Raw genomic sequence first — 14,874 nt, forward strand, 5'->3', positions numbered from 1 at the left:
CTGTGCCCTGTGATTGGCTGTAGCAGTCACCAGCAGTATCAAATATCCCTGCTGCCTGCATGGAAACAGAGAGTGGGAGACCTGCAGGAGATCGTGGGCAGAGAATGGGTGAGAAATTTTTATTTTTGCTTTTTCACATTTGCAACTTTATGCAGAGAGCTCCCCTTAGTGGCAGCCGAGGACAGCCAGAATTTCATCAGTTAAAGGGGTATTCCAGCTGGAACAAGTTATGCCATACCCAAGGGATAGGGGATAACTAGTTGATTGAGGAAGAGGAGGGGGTGTTTTACGACTGCTGGGACCCCCACCAATCCTGATAATAGAGGTCCGGTCAGACCTTACATGCACAAAACAGAGGACATGTAGGCACGCCACCACTCCATTCGTTTCAATGAGAATGCACGTGATTGCCGAGTGCTTGAACGCTGCAATATCCAGCACTCTCATTGAGATAACAAAGTGGTGCTACACATGACCTTCGCTCTGTTCGTTTGCGGACGGACTGAACCCCTGTTTTTGGGATTGCGGTGTTTCCAGCAGTCGGACTCACATCGATCAGGTAGTCATCCACTAATCCCATTGTTAGGTAAAAAGTTGCTCCAACCAGTATACCCCTCTGAACTCTATGGCTGTGTGAAAAGAAGCAGAGCAGAAATGGGCTTTTACCTCAAAGATAAATCAAATTAATCAGAACAGGATTTAATTAGAAAAGTATCAATTCCTCCTATAAAGTCATCAAACGTCATACTGAAGTGTTACTGTTTTTAACTGCCAGACAGACATGAGTGGGAAGGGATTGGGAGAGGATCTTCTGACTGACCTAAAGACAAATAAATTAGCCCTAGAGAGCTAATATGGAGACTTTTATATACAACAAATGTGTGTACTCACAGCATGAACCTGCCACACATAAGGATTAGAGATGAGCGAACCTACTCGGCCACGCCCCTTTTTCGCTCGAGCGCCGCGATTTTCGAGTACTTCCGTACTCGGGCGAAAAGATTCGGGGGCGCCGTGGGTGAGTGGGGGGTTGCAGCGGGGAGTGGGGGGGAAGAGGGCTCCCCCTGTTCCCCGCTGCTACCCCCCGCTCCGCCACGCCTCCCCCCGGATCTTTTCACCCAAGTACGGAAGTACTCGAAAATCGCGGCGCTCGGGCGAAAAAGGGGCGTAGCCGAGTAGGTTCGCTCATCTCTAATAAGGATTGAAGAAATGAGAAATTTTAATTTTTGGATGATTCTTTGCCTGAATTCAGTTAGCAGATTGAACTTTGTTCCTATCTGCACAGGCTGCAGATCTGGTCCAAAACCCCCACACAGTAGCAATGCAAACAACACTTATGTCTGGTAAACGTGCCAGGAGGCATTACAGAAGGCCAAAAGACCCATTATATTCAATGGGGTCTGTCGGGTGGCATTCGTGTCCATCCAGTGTCTGATCTAGCATTTTCATTACTTTCACTGTTTGACTGCTATGATGAAGCCAAACCATGGAAATTTAATTGCAGATGTGAGCAAAGCCTTACAAAATTTTCTCCCTGGTGTCTATCAACCTTGCTTGAAGTGGAATGACTGGCTGCACATTACACTGTAAACAGTCTGCAATGTTAGCTATTAAGTGGTGGTGTTATATCTGGCAGAAATGCTTCTATTTCTTCCACAATTTAGAACTAAGCAGTCGAGCTCTGGCTATATAGGAGTCTGGTAACTTTTTTCAAACTTTTGCTATTGCTCAGTACTTTCTGATTTCCCCAAATTAGTGTTCTGTGCCCTGGGGCTCTGGAGTATAATTTGAAAACCCAAGGCTGTCAAGCCGTTCTTGAATCTTAAACTTAGAGATCAATGCAGTGGATTAGCCACTGAATAATCCGACAGCTGGTTAGTTCCTCTGTGCCCTGATTACTTCTTAGCCGTCTTCCGTTGCCTGTTTACACTCCACAGCCATTCCCAGTGCAGCCATTTTAATCTGCTGGCAAATGAAGTAATGTGCCTGTGCTGCACAGTTATCTACAGTTGTCCCAGGTCTGTGGCTTGCATGGCAATCAGTCATAAACACTACATGTGCGGTACACAATTATTCTTCAATCCCCATCAGGAACCACAATGCCTTATCTAACACCAAATGACATTAGCATCTCCAGCACAGGAACGCTTTATTAAAAATGTTGTATTGTATCACATAGATTTTACCATCTTATTCAAATTTGCGCGATTAATCTAAAATAGGAAAATAAACAAAGTGCAAATGATTTGCAGCAGACTACTGTTCTGGCTGCTTTTACTAACCACGATTTAATGGTCCTGATCATCAGTTTAAAGGGATATCTGGCTTCCACAACTAAATATTAGTCTTTATATAATACGTTGTAAGCTTTTTTGATATACTCTCTATATCAATTCCTTGTTAAAGGGGTTGTCTAATAAAAACAGTGCATACTGGTGCAAATAGATACCTGAATAGTTTTAGTCATGTCATGTTTAAAGCCCTTTTACACACAAAGATAATCTTTTAAACAGCTGAAAAATTGAAAGATTTAGCAATCTATTTGCATAAAGAGTTAATCTCCGTTAACACCTTATTATTTTCATTTGCATGTAAAGGGACCTCCAGGATCAGTTTGCAGAGCCTAGTGTGTGATTAATCACATGCCCAGCTGTGCAAAGATCTGCCGCCGCATTCCGTTGTTCTCCTCGTGGCTAGTTTAAACATGCCGCTAGGAGAACATCCTGCATTCTATTGAAAGATGAGCGAAATACATACAAATGGAATGTATTTGCTCAGACTATCAGTGGCTGAACGATGGATTTTAAGTTTAACTAAAATCGATCGTTCAAACGCAAAGTGCACGATGCCTGCGTTTACATGCAATGATTATCACTCATTTACGGCCGTTTGTTACGTTGCACGTAAAAGGGCCTTAACCGCTTGTTTTGTCTAGGGGATATTCATTAGAAAATGAAAATGGCTGATAAACATTGAGCCCATCCTGCTAGGAAGGGTTGAGTCAGGACATGGAGCTGAGCACTTACCTAACCTCTCCTTGCTCCTCTGCCCGTCAGTAATGATTCTCTTTGAAAGATAAAAAGGACAATAGTATCTATGGCTATCACTGCCCAGATGAGAGCTCAGCTGTGTCATAAAAAGGGCTTTTAAAGGTCCCTTTAAACACAACGATTATCGCTCAAAATTTGTCCAAACGGCCAAAAATGAGCGATAAGTGTTACATGTAAACGCTATCATTGGATTTTACTTCACATAAAATCCATCGGTCAGCTGCTGAAAGACTAAGCAAATGCATTTCATTTGAATGTATTTCGCTCATCTTTCAACAGACTGCAGTATGTTCTCCTTTCAGCATGTTTACACTAGCCGGGAGGAGAACAATAGAATGCACTGCCAGCTGTTTGCACAGCTGGGTGTATGTTTAAACACATGCTGAGCTCTGTACACACCTTGTGGAGGTCCTTTTACATGCAAATGAAGATGATATAGTGTTAATGGCCATTAACACTTTATGCAGATAGATCGCTAAATCTTTCAATGTTTCATTTATTTGAAAGATTCTTTGCGTGTAAAAAGGCCTTAACTCACAGCCTGCATACCAGCATTGCTGCCGCCCCTCGCACAATGTAAGCGGACACATGCCCCAGCAGCCTGTCTTCTCTGTGCTCTCTGTCTCTTCGTGTGTAAGTTATAAACTTTGTATGTCAAGCTCACAGATATAGCAAAGATGTTATCCCCTTATGTAAAAGGGGGGATTATGTGCCACCAATGAATGATATCTGTATAGGGATGACCAGAATTGTATTAATGATTGTTCAGCCTCATACCAGCCAGTGTGAACGTCAGTAAGGAGAATTGATCAACATTCTATTAAGCGGTGCTTGTTATAACAGGTTAACTCTCTCCCTACTTTCAGAAGGAAAAGCACTACAGAGCAGTGTTTCTCAACTCCAGTCGTCAAGTACCCCTCCCAAACGAGCTCTGATAATATGCCATACAGAGAAAACCCTTGATAATTCCTACACTGACCATAACTACATTACCTGTGCAATACTAAGGCAATCCTGAAAACATGACCTGTCTGGGTGTCCTGGAGTTGTGAAACACTGTTTATAGAGCGCCCAATCCCTCGATACTGCTCCTAGTTTTGCCAACTTCCCAGAAATGGAAATCTCTGAGGAATGCTCAAGAGTCTTGGACTCCATATAGTGCCCACAATTCTGGAAAAAAATGGTGGTACAAGATCACAGACTTCTGATCTCCTTGACTGAAATGGTCTTGTCCAGTTCTTTTAAATCAACCCTAATGCCGTAGTTCTACACTAATGCCGATGGTACTCAAGACATTTTAGATGGAATTGTCCTTTAACTACAAGCACTTGATGTCTCTCTCTAGTGTTTTCTCAGAGCCTCTGATGATTAATGTTACTCATATCTATGTAATTAATAAACATGAAACTAGGAAATGAATAGAAACCTAATAATTGCTTTTCAAAATAATGGATATTTTTGTTCAGAGTTTATCCGTGCTACAATGCAGACACAGTTTATCTTTTTCCCTGTAGCAAATCACAATGCAAGGTCTGATTTATTTCCTTGTGTTACCAAAACAGTGTCAGTGCAACATTTCAGATGAGCAAGGCTTGCAAATGACAAACAAATGCAAATAATTACAGAGTCATGAGAACTATGGTACATGAGGAATTAAAGTGTCAGTGTGTAAGACACATAGCAGGGGTGGAGGACAACGATATCATGAGCCGAGTGCTCAGGAGGTGGCTGGCTTCAGATTGTGCTACTTACTTTGGCGAGGTAGTCGTGGTTGTTGGAATCTGGAACTTCTTTGGCATTTTTAAGCTGCAAATAAACAGAGACACAGGATTATTTTATCTGCACATATATAATCAGAATTATACCAACTAGAGCAGTTATATAACAGAAATCATAGGCGGCTTTCACATCTGCAGTGAGCGCTCCATTTTCCTGCTCTGTTCCGGGAGCAGGAAAGGGGAATCCCATGACCAAACGGGACTGTCTTATAACGGAACCGAGCAGTGCTGAATGGACCCCATTGACTATAATATGATCCTTTCAATGTATGCCCAGCGGCTTGGTATTTTACCGGAATGCAGCACTATTTCTTTTGGTATGTTGTGCCGGATCGGTGATGGAACCTCCAAATGGAACGGAAGTTCCAGCACAGCAATGATTCCGACCATACTGTATCAAATCCCAGTTTGGTAAGCGGAGTTATATGCTGTATATAAACACACTGAGCCTCATGCTTAAGAAATTGTTCAGAGTTGCCCACAGCAAAAAGTAACATCAATTTCATTTCCAACCCTGCTCTGAAGAACAGGCTGGAATCAATTACTACTGTTTCATTAGAAACACTCCAGAAAGAGTTATAATGACCTTGCAGGAAAAGGAGAAGAAGTATACTTGGATAAGGCAGTGAAGGTATTATTCACTTTGCAGAACTAAGGACTCACTAAGAAATACTGAACTCAAACCCTGTACAAGGAAAGCATAGAGATCAATACAGAATTCCTGGTGTAATACACAGAGCCGATTCCTGAAGATGTAAGAGTTCATAACTATTACAGGTGTAATGCATTGGCAGTATTGTCACATAACAGGCACCTACCTACATTCATGTCACTTTGCTAGGATATGCTGCCTAACTTTGTTCTTTGCATTGAACATTTTGGGTTCTTGCTGCCTCCAACTTAGACAAGAACTTCTTCCCATCTGTCCAAAGGCAACATATTGCTACTTAAACTGAGTTCATATTGGAAAAGAGTATAACAGTATAGGGTCAATCTGTAGACGTCATCTGGTCAGGCAGATGGATTCTCGCAATCTCATCTAAATATGCAGTAAGAACCTCAAATTTATATGTATAGTAAATATAGCAATAATGCAATTCTAAATTCTGATATTCGATGTTTACATATTTATGAGCGTTCTTTGCAGCATGCAGTTGTATCCTTTGTGATTGTCTGGTTTCACACTGCAGCCACAGCAAGGCTCTGTATACATTCCCATTTTTCTGTTCCATCACAGGAACAGAACATAAAACAAGGCAAAAATAACTGGCTAGATCCATCAAAAGACAGATAACAGTGGAATCTATCGACTATAATGGCTTCCATCCGATTTCCATTATGGTACCAATCATTTTACTGAAAAAAATAGTTATTTTGGTGGCATTTCTTTTGGACACCATGATGGGAACACCATAACAGATAATGTGCATGCCGCATGTAATGTCTGATTATGTCTGTACATGAACCCTCTCATTTGTAAAGTACTGTGGAATATGTTGGCCACAAGTATTATTGGTCCGCTGTCTAACCTTGTCTTTTGCCTTTCAGGAATGAGTTGCTTTGGCTTACTGATTTCTCTTATATTGGCCATCAATGGTCATGTGAAAACAAATTTGTTTTCTAAATTTATTTGTATTAAAACTACTTCTTCCTTTACTTCTGCATGTATACTTACAGCCAGCCATGACAGTTATAAATGAGGAATATATTCTAATACAAAGAAAGTTACTTTATCAGTGTAACATGGCCAATGCTTAAAATCTGTATTAAACTGGCCAACCCCGTTACAGCAGTTTCACTTGTTATTTACTTTGAAATGCACTGATAGCAACTATAATGTAAGATTCTAACAAATTATCCTTACTCAGGACTATCAAAAAGTGCTGCACTGGGGATACTTGAACACTTACATAACTAATGTCTCTCCAGAAAACACACAAGGAATGTTATAATGATCACATTCTTAAGGCCTAGTATATTTAAAATCTTCAAATGACAGCAACTTTGCATAAAAGGAAGCAGCGCGAGAAAGAAAGGTATGATTGACTAAACTAAGTACTGTTCACTTTTACAGATTTGTATAGTCTAGATCTGGACTATATCTACATAAGTTAAGCAACCATGCAAATAATTGTATTTGCTTAGTTTGTCATAACTCCAGTTCAATCCAAAGCTAGAGTAATAATTCTACTGCTTGTTAATGAAATCAAGAGACGCTGTTTGACAAACATTTTCTGAGCTCTGTTATGTCTGAATTGGACACAAAACTCCTTGTCTGGATAGGACCGGATTTGCTACCCTAAAAGGACGTATGTACACACAATATAGTAACATAAAATATTTATAACAAGACGAAAGAGTGGAGGAATGGGAAATTTGACCCTAACCTAATAATGCAATTAGACCTTCCCTACCTAAAAGCAGAGCACACGCCCTGATAAGGGCGACCTGATGTCATGAACCTAAGATCACCCCATATCATGAACCTGGGGCAACCCTGACTACCCCTAGTTGGAAAACAGGGTTAAGGATTACCACAAGTGATAACTATGTACTGTATAGACGTTAAGCACATAATGAACCAGACGTAATACAAATGCAATACAAGCAATAAAGTTAGGAGATAATCTGACAGTGGAACAGGACAGAGGATGCAGACTAGATAAAAGTATAATCATCATCCTCCATGAGGAGGAGACAGAAAAAAAGTGTGTATACACAAACGCCAATTGGGTCACGCATTCCTCAGCCTACCAATCCATTCACACACCAGAAGAGAAGTGCTTATGTCGGCATTCAACGGAGCATGCACCGTAGTATAGATAACATAGACCAGGGCTGATACTGTGACGTCACGATCGAACGTAGTCGGCGAGCCATGACATTTACATTGCAGTGAAGTCTCTACTGCTCTGTATGCTGTGATTCTTAATGCACAGTGTAAAGTATAAAGAATATACATCCCAAAATGGCATGTGCCGACAAGGAACAAGCAAATGATGCTGGAAGATGTGAAAACATTACTAACACACAAATGAGTATGGTCATCTGGGACTTTTTTTTATGTCTCAAACCTATAGTGAATGCCCTCAAAACTAGTATAAGTGGACAGCTCTGACCCAATAATTCACGATGAAGTGGCTACAAACTAAATTTGCCAACGCTATGACCATATAAGCAAACTAGTAAAAATAGTAGCAGTAAAAAGTTGACTGGATTGGTTACTAGTGACAATGCGACCAGTATACTCTGACCATGTACGACTAGTGTGAATTCCAGACAATATGGAATAGCTGCAAACACTTACCATAGCGGTGTTCTCCAGATTTCTATATCTCGCCAATCTTCATTCTACCATCTACACTAAACGCATATTTGAATACATTATTTTGCCATCTCTTTTACGCAGGATAAACAACAATTATATTCCAGGCTATTATTCAGGCACTGTGTAATTAGTGCTTTTAGCAGACACAAAATCAATTTTGAAACAATAGATTTGCTTCCTCCCTTCATCCTTTTTCAAATGCGTAATTATTTTATTCAACAAGAGAATTAATTTAAAAAGTAATTTCTTTCTTTCTTTTTTTAAAGCAAAGAGGCCTGGAAGTTTAGGGTGAGAACAGAAATGAACAATACTCCGCTGTTTGGAGGAATGAACTACCTATGAGCTATCTATGATATGAAAACACCCCACACAACAATAACAGGAAACCTGGCACCAGCTATGAGCACCATAAAGTTATGGTGCTCAGAAGGCAGGTTCGCCGGTAGCCCATGGAGGTATTTTGTATACTAACCCACATCCCGATGCCCACGCTTTCACCCCTGAAAGTCAGTGCACGTACCATGCCATCTGGCTCAAACCTCCAGGCTGTGCGTGCACTCCCATTGATATCTATGAGAGTGCGTGCACACAGTCTGCCGGTGTGAGTCCACTGCACAGTCTGTGCACCAACTTTCGAGGCGGACAGTGCATGCAACGGAAGGCAGGAGAGTATAATACATACCTCCCAGGCTCCTGCCCTATGACCACCATATCTTAGATTATAGTGCCCATAGCCGATGTCAGGTTCCCTTTAACCCCTTGAGGACATGGCCTATTTTGACCCAAAGGACGCAACGATTTTTGGGGGGGTTTCATCTCCCCTTTTCAAAAGCCACATCCATTTTAATTTTCTGCTGAAATGGACATATAAGGGGTTGTTTTTTGCATGGCAAACTAGTTTTTATTTGTACCATTCTTAGGTACGTAGAATGTATTGTAAAACGTTTCTTAAACTTTTTTTTTGAAGACAGGAAAAGAAATCATCAATTGTGCCATTGCTTTTTTTTTTTCTTTTTTACAGTGCAACTGAAATATTATTTTCTTAATTTCTCCACTTTTTCACAAAAAAAACACTTTATTATCTAATTACGATTTTCGATACATTGCTGCATTCAAAGTCCCATAACTTTTTTTTTTATCATTCCACAGATGGAGCTCTATGAGGGCTTCTTTTTTGCATCACGAGCTGTAGTTTTTATTTATACAATTTTGAGTTACATACGGCTTTTTTGATCTCTTAATTACGCTTTTTGCTGTGTAGGATAAATTGTGTGTTCAATTTATTGAACAGGTCGTTATGGATACAAAAATACCTAATTTGTTGGATTTCCTTTTTTTTTTTAAACAAATAAGGGAGAGTGCACAAAAAAGGGTTTTTATTTAACTATTTTTTATGTTGTTTTTTTTTACACTATTTTTATTTTTTCTTTACATTTTTTATGTCCCTGTAGGGTACTTGAACCATAACAGCTATGATTGCTTCTGTACTGCAATGCCTTATTGCTTACAATAGTGACCATAGGCCATGGCAAACCGAGACACCATATCTGGCATTCGTCATTATATCGCAGAGGGCCGATGACATCACAGAGGGAGTACTCTCCCTCTGTGAACCCTTTACATGCCGCAATCTACATAGATTGCTGCATGCTGTGGGTTAACAGTAGGGATCAATGTTCTCATTGATTCCTGCTGTTGCAGTGGGAGGCCGGCAAACCGGCCTCAGCTGGCTCCCGCTAAGGGGTGGCCTGGGCTCAGCTTCTGTACCTGCATCATCCACAGGACGCAAGATTACATCCTGTTGCGATAAGCACTCTGCAGCCAGGACATAAACCTATGTCCTGTGCCGTTAAGTGGTTATACAGCCTTTAGAAAGCAATAGCCTATTCTCAGAAGAGGCCATCATAATCTGAAAATGAAGGTCTGCCGCTCGGGATCCCCACAATCAGCTAATTAATGAGACAAGCCTGTAGTTCCCAGAATGGCCACTATAAAAATATAGCATTTTGAGTACGAACAGGATTGTGCTCAGCAGTAAACACTGAAGCGGCTGCATGCAGTGCTTGCATAACCACTGCAGCCCCTTCAATGAGCTGATCGGTGGGGGTCCACAGCAGCAAACCCTCACCTATCAGATATTGATGGCCTATCCTGAACATAGGCTATCAGTTTTTAAAATCTGGATAAGCACTTGAATGAAGTACACCTTATAATCAAAAAAATATGTAATTCTTTATTTTCCCCAAAAATTGTGGGCATTTGAAAGTCCCACAGAAAAGGGTGAAGAGGCACATGGGTGCAGTCCATCCAACAGTAACAGAGTACGGTATTACATGAAGGTCAATCATGGAAATTAGTTACAATGAATTATCTAAATCATTGAAAAAGCAAACAAAACTAGGTGGGTTTTACCATCTGCTTTGTCAATGTGACATGTCATACATATTTTGTGAGTGTTTAAGCAGGCTGCCAGTACAGCTATTAGACTGACAAGGGGAATGGTAACACCCAGTTGTAAATTTAGTCATTCTTTTCCAGGAAGAATAACAGAGGAATGGTACGATGCTGATAGTTCCTGTTTAACACAGATACTCTTTTATAGATAACTAAAGGGGAAAAAAATGCAAAAAAAATACATATATTCTAATTTTAAAAACCCCACATATAACAGTCATATAAAAGTCAGCTTCCCTAGTACAAGCTCCCTTTACATAAGGGCATGTATCTGATGTGGTGTGAAATACAAATGCGTTCCTACATAAGCTGAATTGCTTAGTAGGTTGGCAGCCGCTATATATATATATATATATATATATATATATATATATATATATATAGCGGCTGCCAACCTACTAATGCTGATTTTATTTTTATATATACACATATATATATATATATATATATATAAATTGCCGGCAGCAGTAGCCTGGTAGACAATTAGTGAATGTTGGTAAGCCCAAGAATTATGGGTTATATTTATCTCTGTGTTGACTCAACAGTTACTAGATGAAATTGCATGAGAGAAGAAACCCCGGAATATTTCCTATTAACACAGTGAACGTCTTGTGTGTTCTATTCATAGCTGACATCCTTATGCATAAAACATTATTACTTGAGCTGAGCTACAGTATTTCTGTGAGCCATAAGCTCCATTATCCTGTGTAGACGTTAATGATATTAGGGTTCCCCATTCACATGTTCTAGTATTCTGGGCATTCCATACAGATAATAAATGTTATGGAAAGTGGTTTATTTCAGAATTCTTCAGGGACTTCTCAAACTGTGTCTGCAGTGCATATTTACCATATGTGTCGAAGTATCTACTTCATGGATCCATAGACTCCCATTAACCCAAAGGAGGATAATATCCTGTGGATAGGTGATAAAAGGGGATTCTGGGAATACACCTTCAAGTTATGTCATAACTGACTTCTGCCATCCCATCTGTATATAGCAATGGAGCCGGTTCTGTTGCCACATTAACCTCTTCGCAACTGCCAACGGTAAATTTACATCGCTTCTACTTGGGCTCTGTGTAGCAGTGATGTAAAATTATGTCTGGCCCCCCCACAATGGGTAAGACACCCAAAATAGGCAGTTACTAACTGCCTGTTTAAGTGCCGTCATCGAGACTTGAATGGTTCAGGTCCCGATCATGATATCACTTACAGCCAATCACAGTGCTGGCTTGGAAAGTTTGCCATCATGTTGGGGTTGTGATCAGGTTATCTCTCCCCTCCTCGCTGCTGTCAGTGTGAGATCAGAGGACAGATAAGGAAAATGTAGTATGCAAAATACACACACATTAACCCCTATTAAATCACTTATACTATTTAGTTAGAATAAGGGATTGTATAGTATAGGGTTAATTTTTAATAATTTATCTAGAAATAAATTAATCTGTATGGTATGCATATTTTGCAAGGTGGATTTTGGTGCGAATCAACAGCTGATTTTAACTTTTCAAGGGTAGAGGTGAAGCCTGTTGCGGATAAACGTCAAAATCTGCACTAGTGGTGTAATGTGGAATTTGTGGCAGATTTTTAGCAGCGGAAAATCCAGACCAATTTCACTGTGTGTGATCGTACCCGTACATCAACTTATTACATACACCAGATATTACATCAATTAAATCATCAATATCATATATTCTGAATTGATGATTAATAGATTACTACATTAAAAGTTATACATTAAATATAAATGAAAATAAAAGGCAATATAAGTCAAAATGTAAAAAAATTAGTGTTTTATTAGTAATTAGGAGAGCTTTAAACTAGAACAATATGGGAAGGGAAGTGAAAAGCCAGGTAAAAATATACAGCTAATTAATACATTTGAGAACCTTGCTATTAGAAGTGGAAAGAAAGAACAAAGACAAAAAATTCTGAAGGAAAGTAGAGGAGCAAGAGACACCGATCACAAACTAAAATGTTTTTACACAAATGCACAGAGCATGGGGAAACAAACAAGGAGAATTGGAGCTTCTAACACAGGAAGAGAAAAATGATGTCATAGGCATCATGGAAACTTGGTGGGATGATACACATGATTGGAATACAAGGCTTGAAGGAAATAACTTATTTATAAGAAATAGACCTAATAAAGGGGGAGGTGTTACATGTATGTTAGGAAAACCTTAATCTCCAGAGAGATTCAAGCTTCAGAGCATGGGAGTTCTATAGAAACTGTTTAGGTAAGAATATAAGGAGAGAACAGCAGAAAGGACACCATTGTAGGCATTTACCATAGGCCACCGGGACAAGCAGAAGATATGGATGAACTCTTTCTACATCAGATGGCAAAAGTGATTATGGGAGATTTTAAACTATCCAGACATTTTTTGGGAATCTCTCTCAGGTTAAAGTACTGGATCTAACAAATTCTTATCTGCTCTTTCTGACAACTTTATCTTCCAAAAGTTGGAAGAGAAAACAAGGAGATCTGCTATCTTGGATCTAATTCTTACCAACAGGGAGGGAATGGTAGAGGAAGTAGGGGTGGCTGGGACCTTAGGAGGCAGCGATCATGCTATCCTTGCATATTGGATAGATAACAAGGGGAAGAAGACCTGAGAAAACACAGACCTCAAAAGGTTAGATTTCAGAAAGGCAGATTTTAATGAACTCAGAAAGAGGATAGGAAGAATCCAATGGCTGAATGTTCTTAAGGACAGAAATGTCCAAGAAGGTTGGGAAATAATGCAAAATGAGATTCTCAAAGCACAATCGTTAAGAATCCCAAAAAGAAGGAAGAATGGAAAGCATTTAAAGAGACCAGGATGGATGAACACAGAACTTACACACACGTTAAAAATGAAGAAAAATCTGTTTTTCAAATGGAAATATTTAAAGAAGAATATAATGCAGTCTGCAGAAACTGTAGGGCAAGTGTCTGAAAAGCTAAAGCTAATAATGAATTGAGACTTGCAAGAGAGACCAACAGCAATAAAAAAGGATTTTGAGTGTATTTTCAAAAGCAAAAGAAAAGTCAAAGATGTTATTGGATGCTTAGAAGATGAAAATGGTGTTGAGAAGGCCGAACTTTTAAATTCCTATTTTGTATTTGTTTTCTCTCAGAAAGTAGATGGAACATCAAGTGATCTTCCCTGTGCTATTGGGGGAATGCAAGAATGCAGGCCATCTATAAGCAGAGAGATGGTGAGGGAACACGTAGCTTACGCAAATGAATTGAAGTCTCAAGGTCCAGATGAATTACATCCTAGGATACTAAAGGAAGGAGCTGAGGTAATGGCTGAACCACTCACCATAATCATTGAAAATTCCTGGAGAATAAGAGAAGTCCCAGAAGTTTGGAAAAGGGCAAATGTTGTCCCTATCCTCAAAAAAGGGAAAAATGTGGATCCAGGAAATTATTAAACATCATGTATGAAAGTACTGGGATAAAATTTGGAGTAATTAACCAGAGCAGCATGGGTAACAAACAAGTCATGCCAGACAAATATAATTCCTCTATGACAATCACCAACTGGGTTGATCATCAGGGAAATGCGGTGGATATAGTATATCTTGACTTTGGTAAAGCATTTGACAAAGTATCTCATACCAAACTTATTGAAAAAAATGACCAAATATGGAATTGACAAGGCAACTGTTAGGTGGATTCACAACTGGCTGAGTGATCGTACTCAAAGAGTGGTCCTAAATGGCTGCACATCCACGTGGAAGAATGTATCAAGTGGGGTACCACAAGGCCCAGTGTTGTTCAAAACTTTTATAAATGATCTGGAAGAGGGAATTGATGGGAAATTGAGTAAATTTGCAGACGACACAAAGCTAGGAGGGATAGATAACACTAGGGAAGAGAGAAAAAGTATTCAAAAAGATCTAGAAAAGCTTGAACAGTGGGTGGTGAGTAACAGAATTGTATTTAACAAGGAGAAATGCAAAGTCCTACATCTGGGCAAGAAAGATGAAGAAAGCACATACTGAATGGAAGGAATTGGGCTAAGCAGCACATGTGAAAAAGACTTGGGTATACTAATAGATCATAGCCTGAACATGAGTCAACAATGTGATGCAGAAGCCAAAAAGGTAAACACAATTCTGTGTTTTAAAAAAAGCATAGAGTCTAGATCATGTGAGGTCATTATTCCCCTCTACTTTTTCTTAGTCAGACCTCATCTGGAATATTGTGTCCAGTTCTGGGCACCCCACTTTAAAAAATACATAGACAAACTGGAGCAAGTTCAGAGAAG

The 14,874-nt window shown here is 39.6% G+C and overlaps 1 protein-coding gene across 7 annotated transcripts in view; it reads right to left on the reverse strand.

The window, feature by feature from the left end:
- Positions 1–14,874, reverse strand: part of ENOX1 (ecto-NOX disulfide-thiol exchanger 1) — a 550,861-nt gene that overhangs the window by 10,074 nt on the left and 525,913 nt on the right. For all 7 annotated transcript variants that reach the window (XM_066581809.1, XM_066581791.1, XM_066581817.1 and 4 more), the window contains one exon: positions 4,803–4,856. In XM_066581809.1, the coding sequence (XP_066437906.1) occupies positions 4,803–4,856 (54 nt within the window). The remainder of the gene's footprint in view (positions 1–4,802; positions 4,857–14,874) is intronic.

Source organism: Eleutherodactylus coqui, chromosome 1 (assembly GCF_035609145.1).
Source record: "Eleutherodactylus coqui strain aEleCoq1 chromosome 1, aEleCoq1.hap1, whole genome shotgun sequence".
Lineage (NCBI taxonomy): Eukaryota > Metazoa > Chordata > Amphibia > Anura > Eleutherodactylidae > Eleutherodactylus > Eleutherodactylus coqui.